This window comes from Mixophyes fleayi, chromosome 4, assembly GCF_038048845.1.
Source record: "Mixophyes fleayi isolate aMixFle1 chromosome 4, aMixFle1.hap1, whole genome shotgun sequence".
Classification (NCBI taxonomy): Eukaryota; Metazoa; Chordata; class Amphibia; order Anura; family Limnodynastidae; genus Mixophyes; species Mixophyes fleayi.
In genome coordinates, this window is record NC_134405.1 from 167,610,937 (window position 1) to 167,628,093 (window position 17,157).

The 17,157-nt window shown below is 38.4% G+C and overlaps 1 protein-coding gene and 1 long non-coding RNA gene across 3 annotated transcripts in view; one reads left to right on the top strand and one right to left on the bottom strand.

Annotated features, from left to right (window-relative positions):
* The window catches only part of LOC142152307 (chloride anion exchanger-like), a 38,818-nt gene extending 33,507 nt beyond the window's left edge, over window positions 1-5,311 (bottom strand). Inside the window, exons 1-3 of the mRNA XM_075208819.1 lie at window positions 5,255-5,311; window positions 4,542-4,746; window positions 2,357-2,496 (exon numbers count right to left, since the gene is read on the bottom strand). Of these exons, the coding sequence (XP_075064920.1) occupies window positions 2,357-2,496; window positions 4,542-4,672 (271 nt within the window). The 5' untranslated portion in view covers window positions 4,673-4,746; window positions 5,255-5,311. The remainder of the gene's footprint in view (window positions 1-2,356; window positions 2,497-4,541; window positions 4,747-5,254) is intronic.
* The window catches only part of LOC142152313 (uncharacterized), a 136,546-nt gene that overhangs the window by 100,476 nt on the left and 18,913 nt on the right, over window positions 1-17,157 (top strand). The gene's annotated exons all lie outside the window — the stretch shown is intronic.

A 17,157-nucleotide genomic window follows, 5' to 3' on the forward strand; every position in this document is an offset into this window, starting at 1 on the left:
CCGTATCCTCCATGGACGACACCAATTCTTAGTACATTGGAAAGGCTTTGGGCCAGAAGAGAGATCCTGGGTGCAAAGAGAAGATCTCCACGCCCCACGGCTATTAAAATAGTTCCTCGAACAAAGATCTATCCAACAAAGTAGGGGAGGAGGTATTGTCAGACGCCGTCTCCGTGCTATGTCTGCCGCACAGAGACGGACGTCTGCTTCTGTGACAGAGCGCTCGGTTGCCAGGCAACCGGGCGTACTTCCAGGTCAGCGGTCGCGCGTTCCGTTGCTAGTCAACGGAACGCTTCCCAGTAACTCCGGCGGTGGTGTTTAGCGTCACCACCGCCAATGATTGGACTACAGCTGTATAAAAGCCTCACTCTGGCACATGGAGAGTGCCAGAGTATTAGGTCTCATCCTAGCTCAAGCGTTCCTGTGTACCGTTTCCAGCGCTTCCTGTGTATTACCCGGCTTGTTACTTACTACTCCTGTTCTGTGCTCCCTGTGAACTTGACTTCGGCTTGATATTTGATTCTTCCTCCTGTGCTTCTGACCTCGACCCGGCTACCCTGACTACGGCTTTGAACTTTCCCTTGGACATCTCCTGAATTCACAGTTTGGACCCGGCCTGTACGACACCGCTTTCATCTACTGCTTCCCTGATTACTCCCTCGGAGGACCGCGACCTGCGTGTTCCCGCAGCTAAGACCACACTTCCTTGCGGGGGTCCCTGGTGAAGACCAGGAACACGTTAGACTCCGCGCCTCTTTGGTGAGTAGGGCAAAAACCAGTAAGCAAATACCCTAATCTGTGACAGTTGCTAGGACATCATTACAGCTGAATGATAATAAACACCTTTTAGGTGAGTTTTATTTTTTTGTCGTGCTCGGCAATGCACACCCATGCAATACCCTGCTGGGGATTATACCTAGCTCTCTGATGAGGTGGCAGTTGAAATTTAAAAATAAACAATAAAAATGATAAATACTTCATCTTGCCTGGTGTGTTCTGTCTGACACCACCTGTAGTCTTGATGCATTGCCTGCATGGTGTAATACCAAGCTTTCTATGCCTATGGAGGTAGTCCCCACACCTGGATGTGGTGGCAATGGAGCAGACTAATAGCCAGTAATCTAGTACTGGGGCTAACTATCACCCTCTGTAAGTGTTAGGAAGATAGGTGAACAAGCATGGGTCATACCTCTGCCCTTTATAAGAAGTGGAGATTGGGCCAATTAGGGACCATGGAGTTGACATTCAATGCCACATTCATTGTTTTCTCCATCCCCAAGGGCACAGTAACAGGAAGCTTAAGAACAATGCTTTAAAACTGATATTCAATCTGTGTCTTCTTCCTAACCTGACAACCTGCTGCAGAACAGTGAAAGAGAGCATTATAGACACATTTACTTTGATATTTAAGTATAAGCACCCCAGCTATTTCATATATATTATTCTGCACAGCTATACACAGCCTTTACTATATATTTGTGTCACATAGTGACTTTACTTGCTCTATAATGAAAGAGAGGTAACTTATTCCTTCAGAAAATAAATGCTTATGTAAACATGAAATTACTAAAATATAATGAACATAAATTACTGACTACTGTGACATTTAAGGATATTGGAAGTAAATGAAGAGTTCCATGACCACATAAGAGCAGGAGGCCATAGGAACTCAAAGGGAATTTCCCCATCTTTCAATTTTGCAGTAGGAGGTGCAGTATACCTTATGATAAATCTGTAACAGTTTGAAATACTAGTTGTATTACATTTATTTAAAATTTTGCCTTGATATACATTTTGTTTATTTATTTATTTATTTTTAAATGGAGAAATTTATCCCAAAATTGTATTTTGTGAAACAGTTTTATGAGTGGATTCGTACAGCTTCCGTATGGGGAAGGGGCAGTTGAAAAGGGCTGTGCAGTAGTTGGACTGGATGTATTATGAGCATTGTAATTTGTGGTGAAGGAAACTAACATGGAGGAAGTGAGAAATGAAGCAGAGAAGCTGAAGGTATTGCGTAAAGATGATGGGAGACATTTCTGAAAACAGTTTATAGATGGCTTTTATAAAATGCACTAGAAAATTATAGCATGTGATTGATTGCTATGATTAATTGCTACATATCCTTTTTCCTTTGCACTATTATTTATAATAAATCTCTGTCTATGAATACATGTGAAATATATTGTCTTATCACTCTCTGGCATAGATAAGTTTTGTCCTAAATTGGACAACTAGGTGAAAGTTATTGATATTTTTGATGACTAGAGATTTTAGAGAAGAACAATAATACATATTTTCACAATTATTTATACAAGTATTCACACCACTCATGTATGATATGCGATTACAGTACCTTGTAAGACAGCCACCATGCCAGTGCTGATGCCTGAGATAACATCACTCATAAGCCATTTCTTGAAGTTGTAAATTGGAAGCCATGAAGCAACTGGCAGGAAATTAAAAGCAATTCTTTTGACTTTAGTTGTGGAGCACCTGTAAAAATGCCTTCTATGTTAAAGTGTACTTTAAAAAACGTTACTGTACTATTTGCAAATCCCGTTTTCTGTCCCCACTATTGTTTCTCAAGCCATTCCTTACAGAGGGACTGGTTTAAAAAACACTAATTTGAGATTTTTTTCTAAAACAAAACAAATACAATAATCCATATATCTCTTCTTTCTACAATATTGTAAACATTCTTCAATCAAACATTTTAGTTTAATACATTGTTATTAGTCCATGTTAACATATAAATGTACGCCATTGTACTCTTGTAGCGCACATTCCACAAGTGACAATTATTATATGTATTAAAGCAATATAGGCATGGCCATTTTTATATAAACTAATTCAAACAGGCTTAATCAAGACTTTCTCCTCTTATGTTGATTGCTGACTGTCCAAATAGGTACCTTTTTATAGTTTGATTCTCATTCATGAGAAGGGGAAAACAAACATTATTTATATCACACAACCATATGCAACTTAACTAAAACTAATCATAGCAGAAAACCTGGGGACTGGTGGGGGATGCAATGAAGTTACACATCTATTAAAACAAATCTTGCAGTTCAAATATGTGGTAAACAAAGGGGTTATGGGTTTTAGTCCTTTTGGGTTTACCCTCCTCTTGTAATGATAAACCATCTAAATAGATATATGATCTTGGTAAAGGTAATTGTTGTAACAGTGCTTGCCCTGCATAACAGTGACATTCAGTATGAGGACCATTGTCTAAGTTGAGCCTTTAACACCTTGAACATGTAGTTGAATTGGCCCATTTCTGTTGGGCTGTCACAAAGATAAACTACCTGGTATTTTAGTGCAATATTTAATCATTCAAACTCAACATTCACTTGCAGTAAATGGTACATTGGTTCTGAGAGAGTTGCTGTATAGGGCAGTGAGCTAAATATGGAAATTTGCACTAAGTGGATGGGTTAAACTAAACCATTTTGCACACAATTGCCTTAAATGTTATTAACATGTGAAATTTGTATTGGACAGAAACGAATTTCATTCCTGCCATTTATCCCAGTGAGGAGAAGCATTGATCACAACTGTGTGTTACTAATCTAAAGTACCTACCTACACTACCCAAACCTCACACATTTACATTGTGAGACATACAAGGAAATAATCTTTTGAAATAATTATTTCATTAATTCAATAATCTATTCATTAGCAGTTGAAAGTGCAAAAATATAGTTTAAATAAAATATGCATCTACATATTTACACATCTGTTGCATTTTTGTGTACAAAAGTGTGTGGGACATATAAAGACACCATTTTATTTATTAGTAATACTGTACTTTAGTTCCTGTCCGTCAAGCTTACACTTGCCTGGGGCAGAGAGGTGATGAACAAAAAGACAAAATGACTTGTCTAAGTTTTCAACTAGTCAACAAAACTGTAGAAACAAATATAATGTTACATTTTTATTCATGAACATGCAGTAAAAAGATTCACTCTATCCTCACTAACAACTGTTACAAAGCTTACAGCTTATTCTGCTTACACATTGGAACATACAGATGAGACTAACGGTCTTGCAGCATTTACCTTACTTGCTTCATATAAAGACATATTGCAGTGGGTGGATTGTAGTGAATGGCTGTCACACAGGGATGTTACATGCTGTGACACTTTACACTAGGGGGTATATTTCGTAAACTGCGGGTTTGAAAAAGTGGAGATGTTGCCTATAGCAACCAATCAGATTCTATCTATCATTTATTTAGTACATTCTACAAAATGTCAGCTAGAATCTGATTGGTTGCTATAGGCAACATCTCCACTTTTTCAAACCCGCAGTTTAGTAAATCTAGCCCTAAGTCTGCATCACTGAAGTCTGCACCAAGTGAGTTAAAGCACAGGAAGTTTATGCCTACATATACAGAGTTATAATATGGATACTACTTGAACAAAAATCCTCTTTTTCAATTCAGTCAGCCTGCCTACTATTGGAATAGTTCTATCTAATATTCTTCCATAAAAAAGTAAGATATATCATATTACATTCTCCTATTGACTTACCCAAAACACTCCTTGAGATGATCCAGTGCGGTTTTATGCTGCCTAGTTACTTTTTCATGACTTGCAGAAAAATAATTTTCAGAGTATATGGGCCTGGCCACCACGTAGTGATTTTCCATGTTCTCAATCATCGCTTCCAAATATTTGGCGTTGTATGGAATTTTTCTTGATTTTTATTAGGATTGAATTTGTAGGTAGCAGGTGACTGAAAGTAAAGGGTACATTATGTTCTTAAAGGAACCAATGTAATTAACTGCTGATGTACCGTAATAAAACTGTCCAGGAGCTCAGTCTTTCATATATGACATACAGTACATTACTTTATAGGTAATATATATATTTTCCCTTTGGTTTCTATAACTATTGTATAGAAAATATGTTATCCTGCACAAATAATTTAATCTCTCTGTATATTTGGATTTATTAAAACCTTGCTTAATTGCCATATTGTAACGTCTATCATGTCAGTGGCCACATTGTCCTAAAATTCTAGAACTTTTCATTTGACTTTTTATTTTTATTTATTTTTTTTACAAACAATTTTTCAAAACATATCTGGGAGATGGTAGCAACTGTGTTTTACTCAAGGAGGATAATATAAAGAAAAAACATGGCCAATTTAGTGGAATGTTCTGCAGAGCAGATGATTCAAGTAAAATATGCAGACATAAATTAAATAAAGACTGATAAACAGTAAACTATGCATAAGTTACCTGTTTCATGGAAGACCGGGTTACTTCATCCAAGACTAAAGCTAGAGGATCATGAGATGTGTATTTAAGCAGCTCTTACAGTTGTAACATTGTTTTATAGTACAGTCTATTGTAATAATTAACTGAAATTCAACTTTACACGTTTATTTGGATTTGGAAGGGACCACTTATTCTTATCTCATGGAATGATAGTAAAGACTTTTCTAAGACACCTATTTCACATAAATATTTCAACACTATGTTAGGAAAAGGTTTATACTGTTACTTTTGCTCTGCTTCCAGAGTGTCACTGACTTTCTCAGGGAAAATATTTAAATTAGAGTAAATATTCCAGTTTTCACCTAGATAGATAAGCATTTGGCAGTCCTATTTATTACTGAGTAAAATGAGTTTGCAAGTCCTTAAATAACATATGGTTTGGGCCTAACTGCATTAAGATTAATGCAGGCATAACTTAAGCTAAACTGAGTAATATTTTCAGATATAAGATCTATAACTAATGAAAGGGCTCCTAAAGTGGTAATCGGGTGACCTTTGTAGTGACATTTTTTACTGATTTTAACATGCACATTTATATGTAGCCACAAAACCTATGGAGTAGGTGCATACTCTATTTACAGAGGTTGCTTTCAGGACCGGAAAGTAGGGGTGTACAGTAAAATGTGCTTTGTGGACAAAATCCATTTATGTAATTAAAAATAATGTAGGCCCTATTTTTTTCCTTTATAAATGACCCTTTGATTGTGTAGATAAATAATTAATGTGGATAACTACAAAATAAATAAAATAAAAGCGATTCCCCTCAGTAATAATTTTATATATATATATATATATATATATATATATATGTATAGATTCTTTAGAAGTATATATATATATATATATATATATATATATATACACACACATTTTATATATGTATGCATATATATATATATATATATATATATATATATATATATATATATATGTACATACATACATATAAGCTTGTTTATTTGTTTGTTCAGATGAAACCAACACAAGGTGGTCCAGTGGGATCCCGGTCAGGTTTTAAGGGATATAAGGACCCGGACGGACCTCTCGTTGTTGTACGCTGGGCAGAACTTTCACCAGGGGAGCCTGTTCTGAGCCTTCCACTGAATGGATTTGGACAAATCTTTCACAAACTGGTAACATTGGATCCCAGAAGACATGAAAGGGGGTTGAGGTTCTGGTCAGACCTTCCATTAGTTTATGATGGCCAGAATTTTGACATGGGGAGCCTGTTCTGGGCCTTCAACTGAATGAATTTGGTCTGTTTGTTGTCAGGTTATGCATTCGTAAACCGCTGCACCGATTGGGTTGAAACCAATACGAAATGGTCCAGCTGGATCCTGGCTAGGTTTTAGGGGGGTTAGTATCCCAGTGGGACCTCCCGTTAGTGTACACTGGCCAGAACTTTGACCTGGGAAGCCTGTTCTGAGCCTTCCGCTGAATGGATTTGGATGAATTTTTCACAGATTGGTAACATTGGATCCCTACTAGAGGGTTGAGGTCCTGGGCAGACCTCCCTTTGGTGTACACTGACCAGAACTTTGCACCAGGGAGCCTGTTCTGGACCTTCCACTGGATGGATTTGGATAACATTTCCGCTCCTTAGCTGCCAATTATTGTTACATCCAACTCATTGAGAACTTAATAGCTTGAAGAATGAAATGCTGGTCACTCCAGCTAGTGTACACACATACACACAATACACTACACCGCAGGCCATTCTCATTATGGCTCCAATTTTTTTTATCCCAATGTATTGTAAGCAGAAAGAAAGAAGAGGACACCCTATGGTGGGTATTCAATTGTTAGCGAGTTGTTGTTTTTTCCCCGCCGTGTAAAAAAAAAAAATCTCCGTGAGTTTTTGACAGCAATAGCGACCGTTTTGAGATGGCGCAGCCGGAAAACTCGTGCAATTCAATTGAAAAAGAGGGAACGCTGCCCCTGCGCATTAAAAATTGTGTTTGCGAGACTTTAGGGGAGTGAAGGGGAGTGAAGGGGAGTTTTACCGCGGTCATGTATAACACAAAAAAAAGGTTTTGCACACATTTCCATACATTAGATTGCATTACACTTTGATAATATCTATATTACAGTACTTTCTTTAGCATATTTTTTAATTGAACTATTTTTTACCATACAATCATCTATACCAGGTCAAAACACATTACTCAATTCATATTTGTACCAAAAACATACATAAATATAATTAATTAGTGATTTTATTTTTATTTATTTATTTATTTTTTTGTTTCATTACTTTTTCACAAGTAAATCAACTTAGTTAGGCATTAGTGATAAACATAAGTTTAACATTTTTACAGGATTTCGAATACTTTTCAGAGGTTTTTTATTTTTAACACACCCCAAGGAGGTGCAAGATAAAACAACATATTTTCCTGTTTTACCAACCGTGTTAAAACACAATTGAATAGCTTTTAACGCGGATGCCTCTCGCACACCCTATACTATCAATAGAACTTCTACTGGAGCACGAGAGGACCCTTTGATGAAAAAAAAACGTAGCGTTAAAAATGGAATTGAATTGCGGGTAAAGTTAACCCGCTCGAAAATTATAAAAAACAGCATTAAAATGACTTAACACGGTAAAAAAAAAAAAAAAACTTGCTGACAATTGAATAACCCCCTATGGATTTAGCTGAGCAATAAATAGGTAAAACACTATCATAATGTGTGTTTATGTCAGTGTATTTTTTACTGGTGCACTACAGGTCCCACAAGACACTAAATGCCAGGACATGCTAGCACTTGTAGTTCTACAAGCGCAAGCATACCCAAGCAGTTTAGGGCTGCTAGGGCTTGCAGGGTCCCTTAGTGCACAAGCAAGAAATACCTTTAGAGCTATTAACTCTTTATTACACACCCATTGCCCCAGGTTTGTGGGAAGAGCCCTTCTCGTCTTTTTCCCTAGGAGGGACAAATTGTTTTGTGGGCCAAACTCCCAGGTAATTCAGCCCCATGCTGAATGGGCTAGAGCTTGTTAATATAACAGGGGGACCCCATATTGCAGGACTCTCTGTTATAGTCTCACTAGCATATCCTATAGCATACAGCAGGTAGCAGCTTTGCTGGGATGACCCCATGCTGTTCATCTCCTTGAAATTGCCCCTACCAGCCTAAGCTATGAGCAATAGTGTTGGTACTTTGTGAGGGGGGGAGACATGCTTTCAAATTTCTATTTTTTTTTTTTTTTAAAACACTGCATTTTCTGTGTGCATGTGCAGTATTAACGTGTGTACTTTGTGAAAAAAAAAGCATTTGCGCACATCTCTACATAAGCTTCTACAGTGTTAGACATCCCTATATTGAAAAGATATTACAAGGTGATGAATACACCAGAGTAAACCAATGCTGTCTCACATGCATATTTACGGATGTAATTGTCATATGAACAGAATTACTTGCTCTCCTCCTGACTGCTGCTTATAGGACAGCGTATCTAAAAATAGTTGAGTAATTTAAAATAGTGTCATGTAGTCAGAGATCACAATGAATTTAATAGTATATGTACAATTCTGACCACAGCGTTTTGTGGCATGCTTAAAACTAAATAATCACACTTGCAAAGCGTCTGTTATATCAACATGAAACTCTTTAAATAGTATTGACCTTTGTGATAAAATTGCAACCTACTGCAATAAACAGTGTTGGATTAGACATTTTTGGTAAACTATTTGGCACGGTTGATTCTTATATATCAAATGGTGAATAAATTTGCCAAGGCTTTCAACCTGCTGTTATACATCTATTTGCCAATACAAACTCCACTCCTCAACCTGCGATGATGAAAATTCCTTGGCATGAATCGTACAATAAATAAAATCAGAATAGAGTTCACGTGTCTCACTTGTATCAGCAGCCTAATTTTGAGTTAAACGTACAATTGCAACTTTTGTTTACATGCAAAACACATTCATACACTTACTTTTTTGCGGCTCTAATTTGAGTTGTACCTGCACCTTTAAATCGCATATATAGATACAAGTAGCGCAAAGATCGGGCCATTATCATGATCAATTCAGAAACTTGCACCAGACTTATGGGATGTCCAATGACAGCCTCCCAAATGGCATCTCTTAGAGATACAAGTAAGTAAAAATTGTATGCATCTCTAAGCGACGTGCATGATTGGCAACTCCTCGCCCCTACTATACTGAGCATGCCCCAGACCCTCCTATCTAAGCTCAAATGAGTGCAAGTGTAATATATACTCAACTCCATATGTGGCTGCAAGTCCTGCACATGCATCGTCTAACAAACTTTATGTAATTCACATTTTTACATGGTGTAAACGGACTTGCGTCATACTCTAGAACAGACCTCAAGTGTTATTTATGAATCAGATCAAAATGAGTAGTGCTTAATGCACTTTTTTCACTACTGCGTACATACACAGGTGCATAGCCGATTCTACTTTTTGGAAGTGGCAATGACCAATACCTGATCTCTGGCATTTCTGAGGACACATAAAAATCAAGTAGTCTTGCTTGGCCACAAACTGAAATGGAAAATTGTACTCATATAAGTATCTCATCCCACAAAATAAATCAATTTTTTTTGCATTTGGGCATAGTATGACGTAAATGACTGAAGTCAGCTTTCATTTAGTAAAGACAGCCCCGAGCTTCACAGTGCCACCCTTAAGAAGGGTTTAAATTTTTGAAGACCACAATCGCCACCTATAGGCTGAACAATTACCTGTACAGAAGGATGCAGCCACACAAAAATAAGGACATAATGTCACAAATAAGGAAAGAGGTTATTTGCATTGCATTAGTTTGTTTTGCAGATCCTCGATGTCCCTCAGTGACTGTTTTATAGTTCCTAAATGTCCCTCAGTGACTGTCACTTTCTACAGACAATGAAGCATCTATGAACAAACAAGCCTTGTGCTTTCAAAGATCATGGTTGGTTGGCTGGACTTGGAAAAGTTTATTCTTAGGTGTGATCTTTAATGTCTCATAAAGCAGAAAATACAAACTTCTAGAATAATATGTATATTAATATTATGCTTTATTTAAGTGCCATCATATTATTATTATTTTTTATTTATAGGGCACCACAAAAATTTTCAGCACTAGATATCGAAGCTGCCTATCTCTATATGCCAGGTCTGTCAGGTATATGGGGACTACCATCCATCTCCAGGATGGCCTTAATTAAACGCCTCCTTACCTTAGTATTCGCTGCTCGGATCTGGGAGATCTGTAAACATTGCCTGTCTGCTTCCCTAACCACTGTGTCCATCATGCCCCTGTGGCACAACTCTGCTTTTCCTCCAGGTATGTTCCAACCCTTTTCTAAGGCATGACCACAGCAGGTATCTGCTTTGTTAGAGACCTTCTGGTTCGGGGGACGCTCATAGTTTACTGATTTCCATCCGCCTCTCTATCAATACCTACAAGTTAGGCACTTCCTCGACTCGCTCCTGCAGGGACACATGCCTTATCTCACCCCCTTATTTGAAACCCTCCGCATTTCTTCCCCGCTGCAGTGGGGCATGATTTCTTCCCTGTACAGCCTACTCCTGGAAAATATGCTGACAACCTTGGTCCTTCCCCATGGGAGTGGATTGCTGAGAGACCATCAGATTACGTGTGGCCTGTAGCTTTATATCTACACTAATTAAAGAGAATACATATAAGCTCCACTATCGATGATATCTTTATCATCATCATTTATTTATATAGAGCCAGCAAATTCCGTAGCGCTTACAATTGGAAACAATACTGGGTAATACATACAGACAGAGAAGCAAGAGAACCCTGCTCACAAGCTTACAATCTATGGATATCTTACACCCGATAGGCTCGCACAGATGTATCCGTCTGCCTCCTTTACTTGCTGGAGGGATTGTGGTCATAGAGGAACTCTATTTCATATCTGATGGTCGTGCCCCATCATCTCCTCCTTCTGGGACAGGGTTGCTGGCCTCCTCACCTCCCTTCTCCAATGCCTTGTTAGGAAGGATCCGTGGTCCTTCCTCCTTTGTTACCCTATGCTATACCTTAATCCACAATCAGCAAAACTGGCTTAACATGTCTTAGCGGCTGTCAGGTGTCTGATAGATAGGTCATAGAAGCGTACAGAAGCCCTCTGCTTCTGTTCGCTAAAGTACCTATTGTTTGACACCTTAAGTAAAGTATTTTCAGTATACCTGTGTGGAAATCTGAACAAGTGAACTGGATATTACACTATCAAAGATACATCACAATTCCAAAAAAACAAAAACAAACCAGGACATTTGCTTCAGGTCTTTTTTAACATCATTTTTATTTTTTCATACAAGCCCCTTCTCTTAAGTCCTATATCTGGCTTATTGCCAATATGGAGAAAATTACCTCCCACCTGCGAGATAAGGAAGACAAGATCCCCCAAGTCTGGGCTCCCTGGCTATATCTGCAATAGTCCCCCTCCCTGCTCACTTCCTTTTGAGTAGCCTCTCTCCAATGTGATTATGGGTTTTCCCACGTTTTGTGACATAGCTCTGGCAGCTTCCCCACTTGTGGGGTCCTTATTTCCTCTGGCATGCAATAACTGATGACCAATCCCCTCCCTGTCCCCTCCCACCTCTTTCCCCCTTAACTTACATTGCTATAGCTTGATATAGTTCCCTTGTATTATCATTTGCCTGTTTTGCTACAAATAGCACTCTTACTGTGAAATGTGACACTGGTTGGTCTGTCTATGTGTTACTACTATTTCCTTTATGCTTGTTGCCACTTGTGTTTATGTAATAAAGTATTCAAGACATAGAGTTAGTATAAACAAGATAGACATAAACATACAAAAGTTCACATAAATTTACATACGGCAAACAGAACTGAACAGCCAGGGTAACAAATACAAGCAGTAATAAAAGAAAAGTAACATAAAAGTCATATTACAAGGAGCAAATCTCAGCAATTAAAAGAATGACCAGTGGGCCAAGGAAGGCAACAAAGGGAAGGAATACCCTTCATGTGAGAGATCGTAATCTAATTGGGAGGGGTGAAGTGAAAGAATGAGGGGTGACATGTAGAGGGGAAGAAGGAGTGGGTCGGTAGGGAGGGGTTAAGCAGTGGTTTCGTAAGTTTTGATGAACAGGTGAGTTTTGAGGGAGTGTTTGAAGCATTGGAGGATTGGGAACAATCTGGAGAGAAGGAAACCCTGGACATCACATGATAGTCATCAGTCCTGGTGGAATGGGTTAAGGAGAGACCCTCTTTGGAGAGAGCACCGGGTGAAGTGGTGTCAGAGGGGGCTCCCAAGTTTGAGTGGTGGGAGGTTAAGGGATTTAGAGATGGAAAGGTCATGGAAAGAGCCATTTTGTTGCGCACAGATATGACATTTCAATGGGCAAAGGAGAAAGGGAGAGCAACAGGGAGATGTGGAAAAGATTAGCAAGATTTGTGGAGTGAAGAAGTAGTGAGGTTTGTGGCTGGGATTGGTGAGAGCAAAGGGTGTGGTCCACGGTTATGTGTTATGTCACTAGCAGACAGCAGGAGGAGAAAGGTGAGGAGGAGGATGTGGAAAGAGGAGGTGAGTGTGAGTGGCCTGTTGGGGTGGAGGCAGGGTTGAGGGGGCAGGCAGGAAAGGCAAAGGTCAGCTACAGGGGAGAGGTAGGGAGTGCAATGCATCATGAGAGATGTGGGGGGTAATGGGGGAGAAGAGGAGGTAGCAGGGAGGAGAGGAGTTAGAAGCCCATGAGAAAGGGAGGAGTTGGGGTAGATAGGCAAGGAGGGTCAGAGGGTGGGGAGATAGAGCAGGAGCTAATGAACAGATGGTAGATGGTGAGGATGAGGAAACGAAAGGGACTGAAGAAGAGGCAACATGAGAGCCAAGGGTGAGAAGTATACAATGAGAAGTTAAGAAATAAAGTACGTAAACACTAATGATGGATTAAGAGTTAAAGCTATAGAATTGCAGTATTATATACTTGTAAATACTAGATGTGATACATTGAAAGGGAAAGACTATGCAGTTGCTGCAGTTGGCAGAGATAGCTAGGCTGAGAAGTATACAAGCAATGACAATAATGGTACCACAGTGGAATTATACACAGTAGTAGTCACAACAGTACATATATGGATAGTAATAGTAATTATATGGGCAGAAGCAGAACAGTCAGGGTCAATGTGTTGGAAATGGAAGAACACTGTATTAGATGCAAAGAGGGAGAGGGAGCATGCAGAATAGCTTAGGCGCACTTGGGAGACTGGAGGGAGGCTGGAAACATGAACAGCAATAATAGTTAGGGACCATCGTGTAGAGCTGCTGTGATAGAGATTGTTAGCAAGCTGTTCAGTATTTCAGCAGTGATCTTATCCATGCTAACAGTTCAAAAGGAAGTGCCCAGGCAATGCACAAAGCTGGTGTATGTGGTGGATGGTAAGAGGAAATTACAGGAGAAGCAAAAGCAACACTCCATATATCAAGTAAAAAAACAAACAGAACTTTTATATTGCAGTTGAAACACTTTTATCAAATGCGGACAAGGTATTAGACAATTCCCTTATATTAAGCATCTTTCCTCATATTGATACTTGAGGGTGACCTCTTTATTCCAAGTTGCTCTATTCATTATGGTCTAAATACGTAGTATCAGCTAGGATCACTGCTGGTCAGTTTGTGTAACGCCGATAAGGTGCAAGGAGGGATCTGAGTTTAAACAAAATGCGGCCCCCCACACATGAAATCCATTGTGACCCCCCCTGTATGTGAAATTCCCAGGTTATAATGCAATGGAAGTTCTCAGCGACACTAGTCTACAGACATGTATGAGGGATTTTTCCGAAAGTCGACGACCATGGAGATTTTAATTTCTAATAAAAGAAAATATTTGTGTTATAGTTCTACCAGCCGGGACTGGCATAGCCTAATCTCCTATTCTATATAATAACTTATATATTATTGATATTAATTAATATATCTATTCTATAATAAGTTGTAGAGACTTATTACCAGTATATCATCAACTGTGCAAAGGCCCTGCTACTGGTGTCCTATGCAGTATTTCATAAAATGTACATTGCTACTTTTGTGAGATATAGGTAGCATTGGAACATCCAGGTGGAGATGGCAGAGAGGTAGTTGTAAACACAGGATAACAGAGAAAGAGAAAGGTCAGGGGAAGAAAGGTAAATTTGTGGGTCATCTGCATAGAACTGGTAGTGCTGGTCAAATGAACATATAAAGGTATAAAGAGGGAAAAGCAGTGGGCTGAGAGCAGAGCCTTGAGGAACCTGATCACATGGATGTGTCAGTAGTAGAGACAATGAAGGAACATTCAGAAAGGTAGGAGGTGAAGCAGGAAAGAAAAGGGATGCCGATGCCAAGGGAGTGAAAGTTGTTGAGGATAAGAGGGTAGTTTGTATTTAAAGTGGCAGAAAAGGAACAGTATGGAGAAGTGACCCTTTGTGGTAGCCGTAAGGAGATCATTGGTCAGTTTCAGTGGAGTGAAGAATTGTGGAAGCTTGATTGCAGAGGTAGGGGTACTGAGAATTGGGGAGCAGCTGCACCCTCCCCCCTCAGGGCTATGTAAGGGGACCCAAAAAGTTGCTGTTCTGTGGCCCGAAATTTTGCTTGGTTACCCTGTGCAGAGGGTTAACAAAAGAGTGAGGGGAGAGAAAGTGGTTAAGGTGGTTGTACACAAGCTACTCAAGTATTATGGAAGCAAATGGGAGGAGTGAAATTTGGCAATAGCTGGAGATAGAAATAGGGTTAAGATATTTTTTTTGAGGATAAGAGAGATGAGCACATGTTTGAAGATGGAAGGTAAAATGCCAAAGGAGAGGAACAGGTTGAATAGGTGAGCAAGGTGCAAGCATTGGGATATAATATATGTAAATGATTAATTATTAATGTTAACTATAAATCTAAACATGCTAGATGTGAGAAATTCATTTCAAACAGAGGTGCCTTTGACACCACAACCTTCTTGCATCAGTATGCAAGTGAATCTCACAGCACTACTATGTGCTGTTGGGTATCTTGCTCCACTATTTAACACTTAGGGGTATATTTACTAAACTGCGGATTTGCAAAAGTGGAGATGTTGCCTATAGCAGCCAATCATTTTCTAGTTATCGTTTATTTAGTACATTCTACAAAATGACAGCTAACATAATGACATGAGTGGAACTTCCACTGCCTTTAGACTGGGCAAATACATTTTCATGACTCCAAGATTTACAAATTGATCCTAATGCATCCAAAATTCTGCAAATAAAAATAACATTTACTGACGAATCAAGCACCCCTGCCCCTATTTACAAAGCAGCAATGACCAGTGAAGTCTCTAACTGGAAAACCTCTGTTTTACTTCTATTTCCAATGGATTTATTTTCTGCAAAGATAACAGGATCACCATCAATTGCCCACCGTAATATATTGCAGTATTGATCCTGGTTTCACAGGAACAGCAATATATATAATACAGTAAAAAATAGCCCCAATGCTAAAAAGAATGACATTTTTGTAACTATTCCATGAAGTGTTTGAATTTGCCCATAAGTATCCCCAGTCCTACTCCAACCACATGACATAACAAAATGAATTGACTGCTGTCATCCCAGTTTGATGCATACACTAATTTCTATCAAATGCATACTTAGGAATAAAGGGCCTGTTTCATTATTGATCTAATCTGCCGTTTCTAGCAGATAATGCGCAATTTGACTCTGCGCATGCCCAGAAAAGGGAGATAAGAAGAAAAATCCACTGCATAAGTTAAGATGAAAATCCTTCTTAACTTCACTTAATAAGTTCTCCGACCACTTAAGAAAAAAGGGTTGGGAAAGGGCATGGAATGGGCGGAGATTGGTCAGAGATCACACTGACTTAAGAAGAGTAGGCATTTACCTCCGGATCCATCGAATAGATAAAAAGAAATTCTTAGAGTTTTTCTTAAATTCATGCTTAACACTTAAGGTAGTTCAGGGTCATGTTTAAGTCCAAAAAAGCTATAGCAACAGCGCTGAATAACAACACTAAACTGTTGAAAAAGCATTGTTCATTTAAAATACCTCTACTCACAACTAAATATGTACAACACACATCTTAATACACTTCACTCAGAATTTTTTTTTAAATTTTTTTTATATTTTATATTAATGTCAAACATTAAACAATGTACTATTTTTTTCAAAACAACCATGGATGCACATTTGTAATAAATTTCAATGTGAAGTGGTTGATGTGTAATATCTAATAGCATATACCTTGTTTAATATTTTTTTACAGGCTAATAATGCACCAGTATAAATAAAATATATTACAGCTTAATTTCTTTAAACTATGTAAATAAAATGTGTACATAAACCATGCGTACTCTTCCATAAGGGACACATAGGAAACCCACACAAACATGGGGAGGATATTTAAACTCCACAGAGATAAGGCCGTGACTCAGGATTTGAACTCATGACCCCACTGTTGGAAGGTGGATTGTCTAACCACTAAGGCAATGTGCAGATAGAAACAATGTATGCATGATATAGACTAGAATGAAAAGTACAACAATACACCATTGCCTGCAGGTCAAGTGCTACTGGCAAGCTAAAGTGTTACTGTGAAAATTAACAATTGCACACGCCAGTAGCGCCAAATAAGCAACAACACTAAACTGTTGCAAAACCAAAGTTTGCTTTAAAATCCCATAATCACAAATAACTATGCATAACATACACCTGCATACACTTCTCTCATAACAAGTTCTTTTTTCTTTTTTAAGTATTATTAATGTCATTAATTATACAATGAACTATTTTACCCCTAAATAAATGGTAGATGCACAATTTTAATAAATTGCAATGTAAATTAATTGATGTATAATATAATAATAGTTGGAGTTTAATTTGTCACTTTTT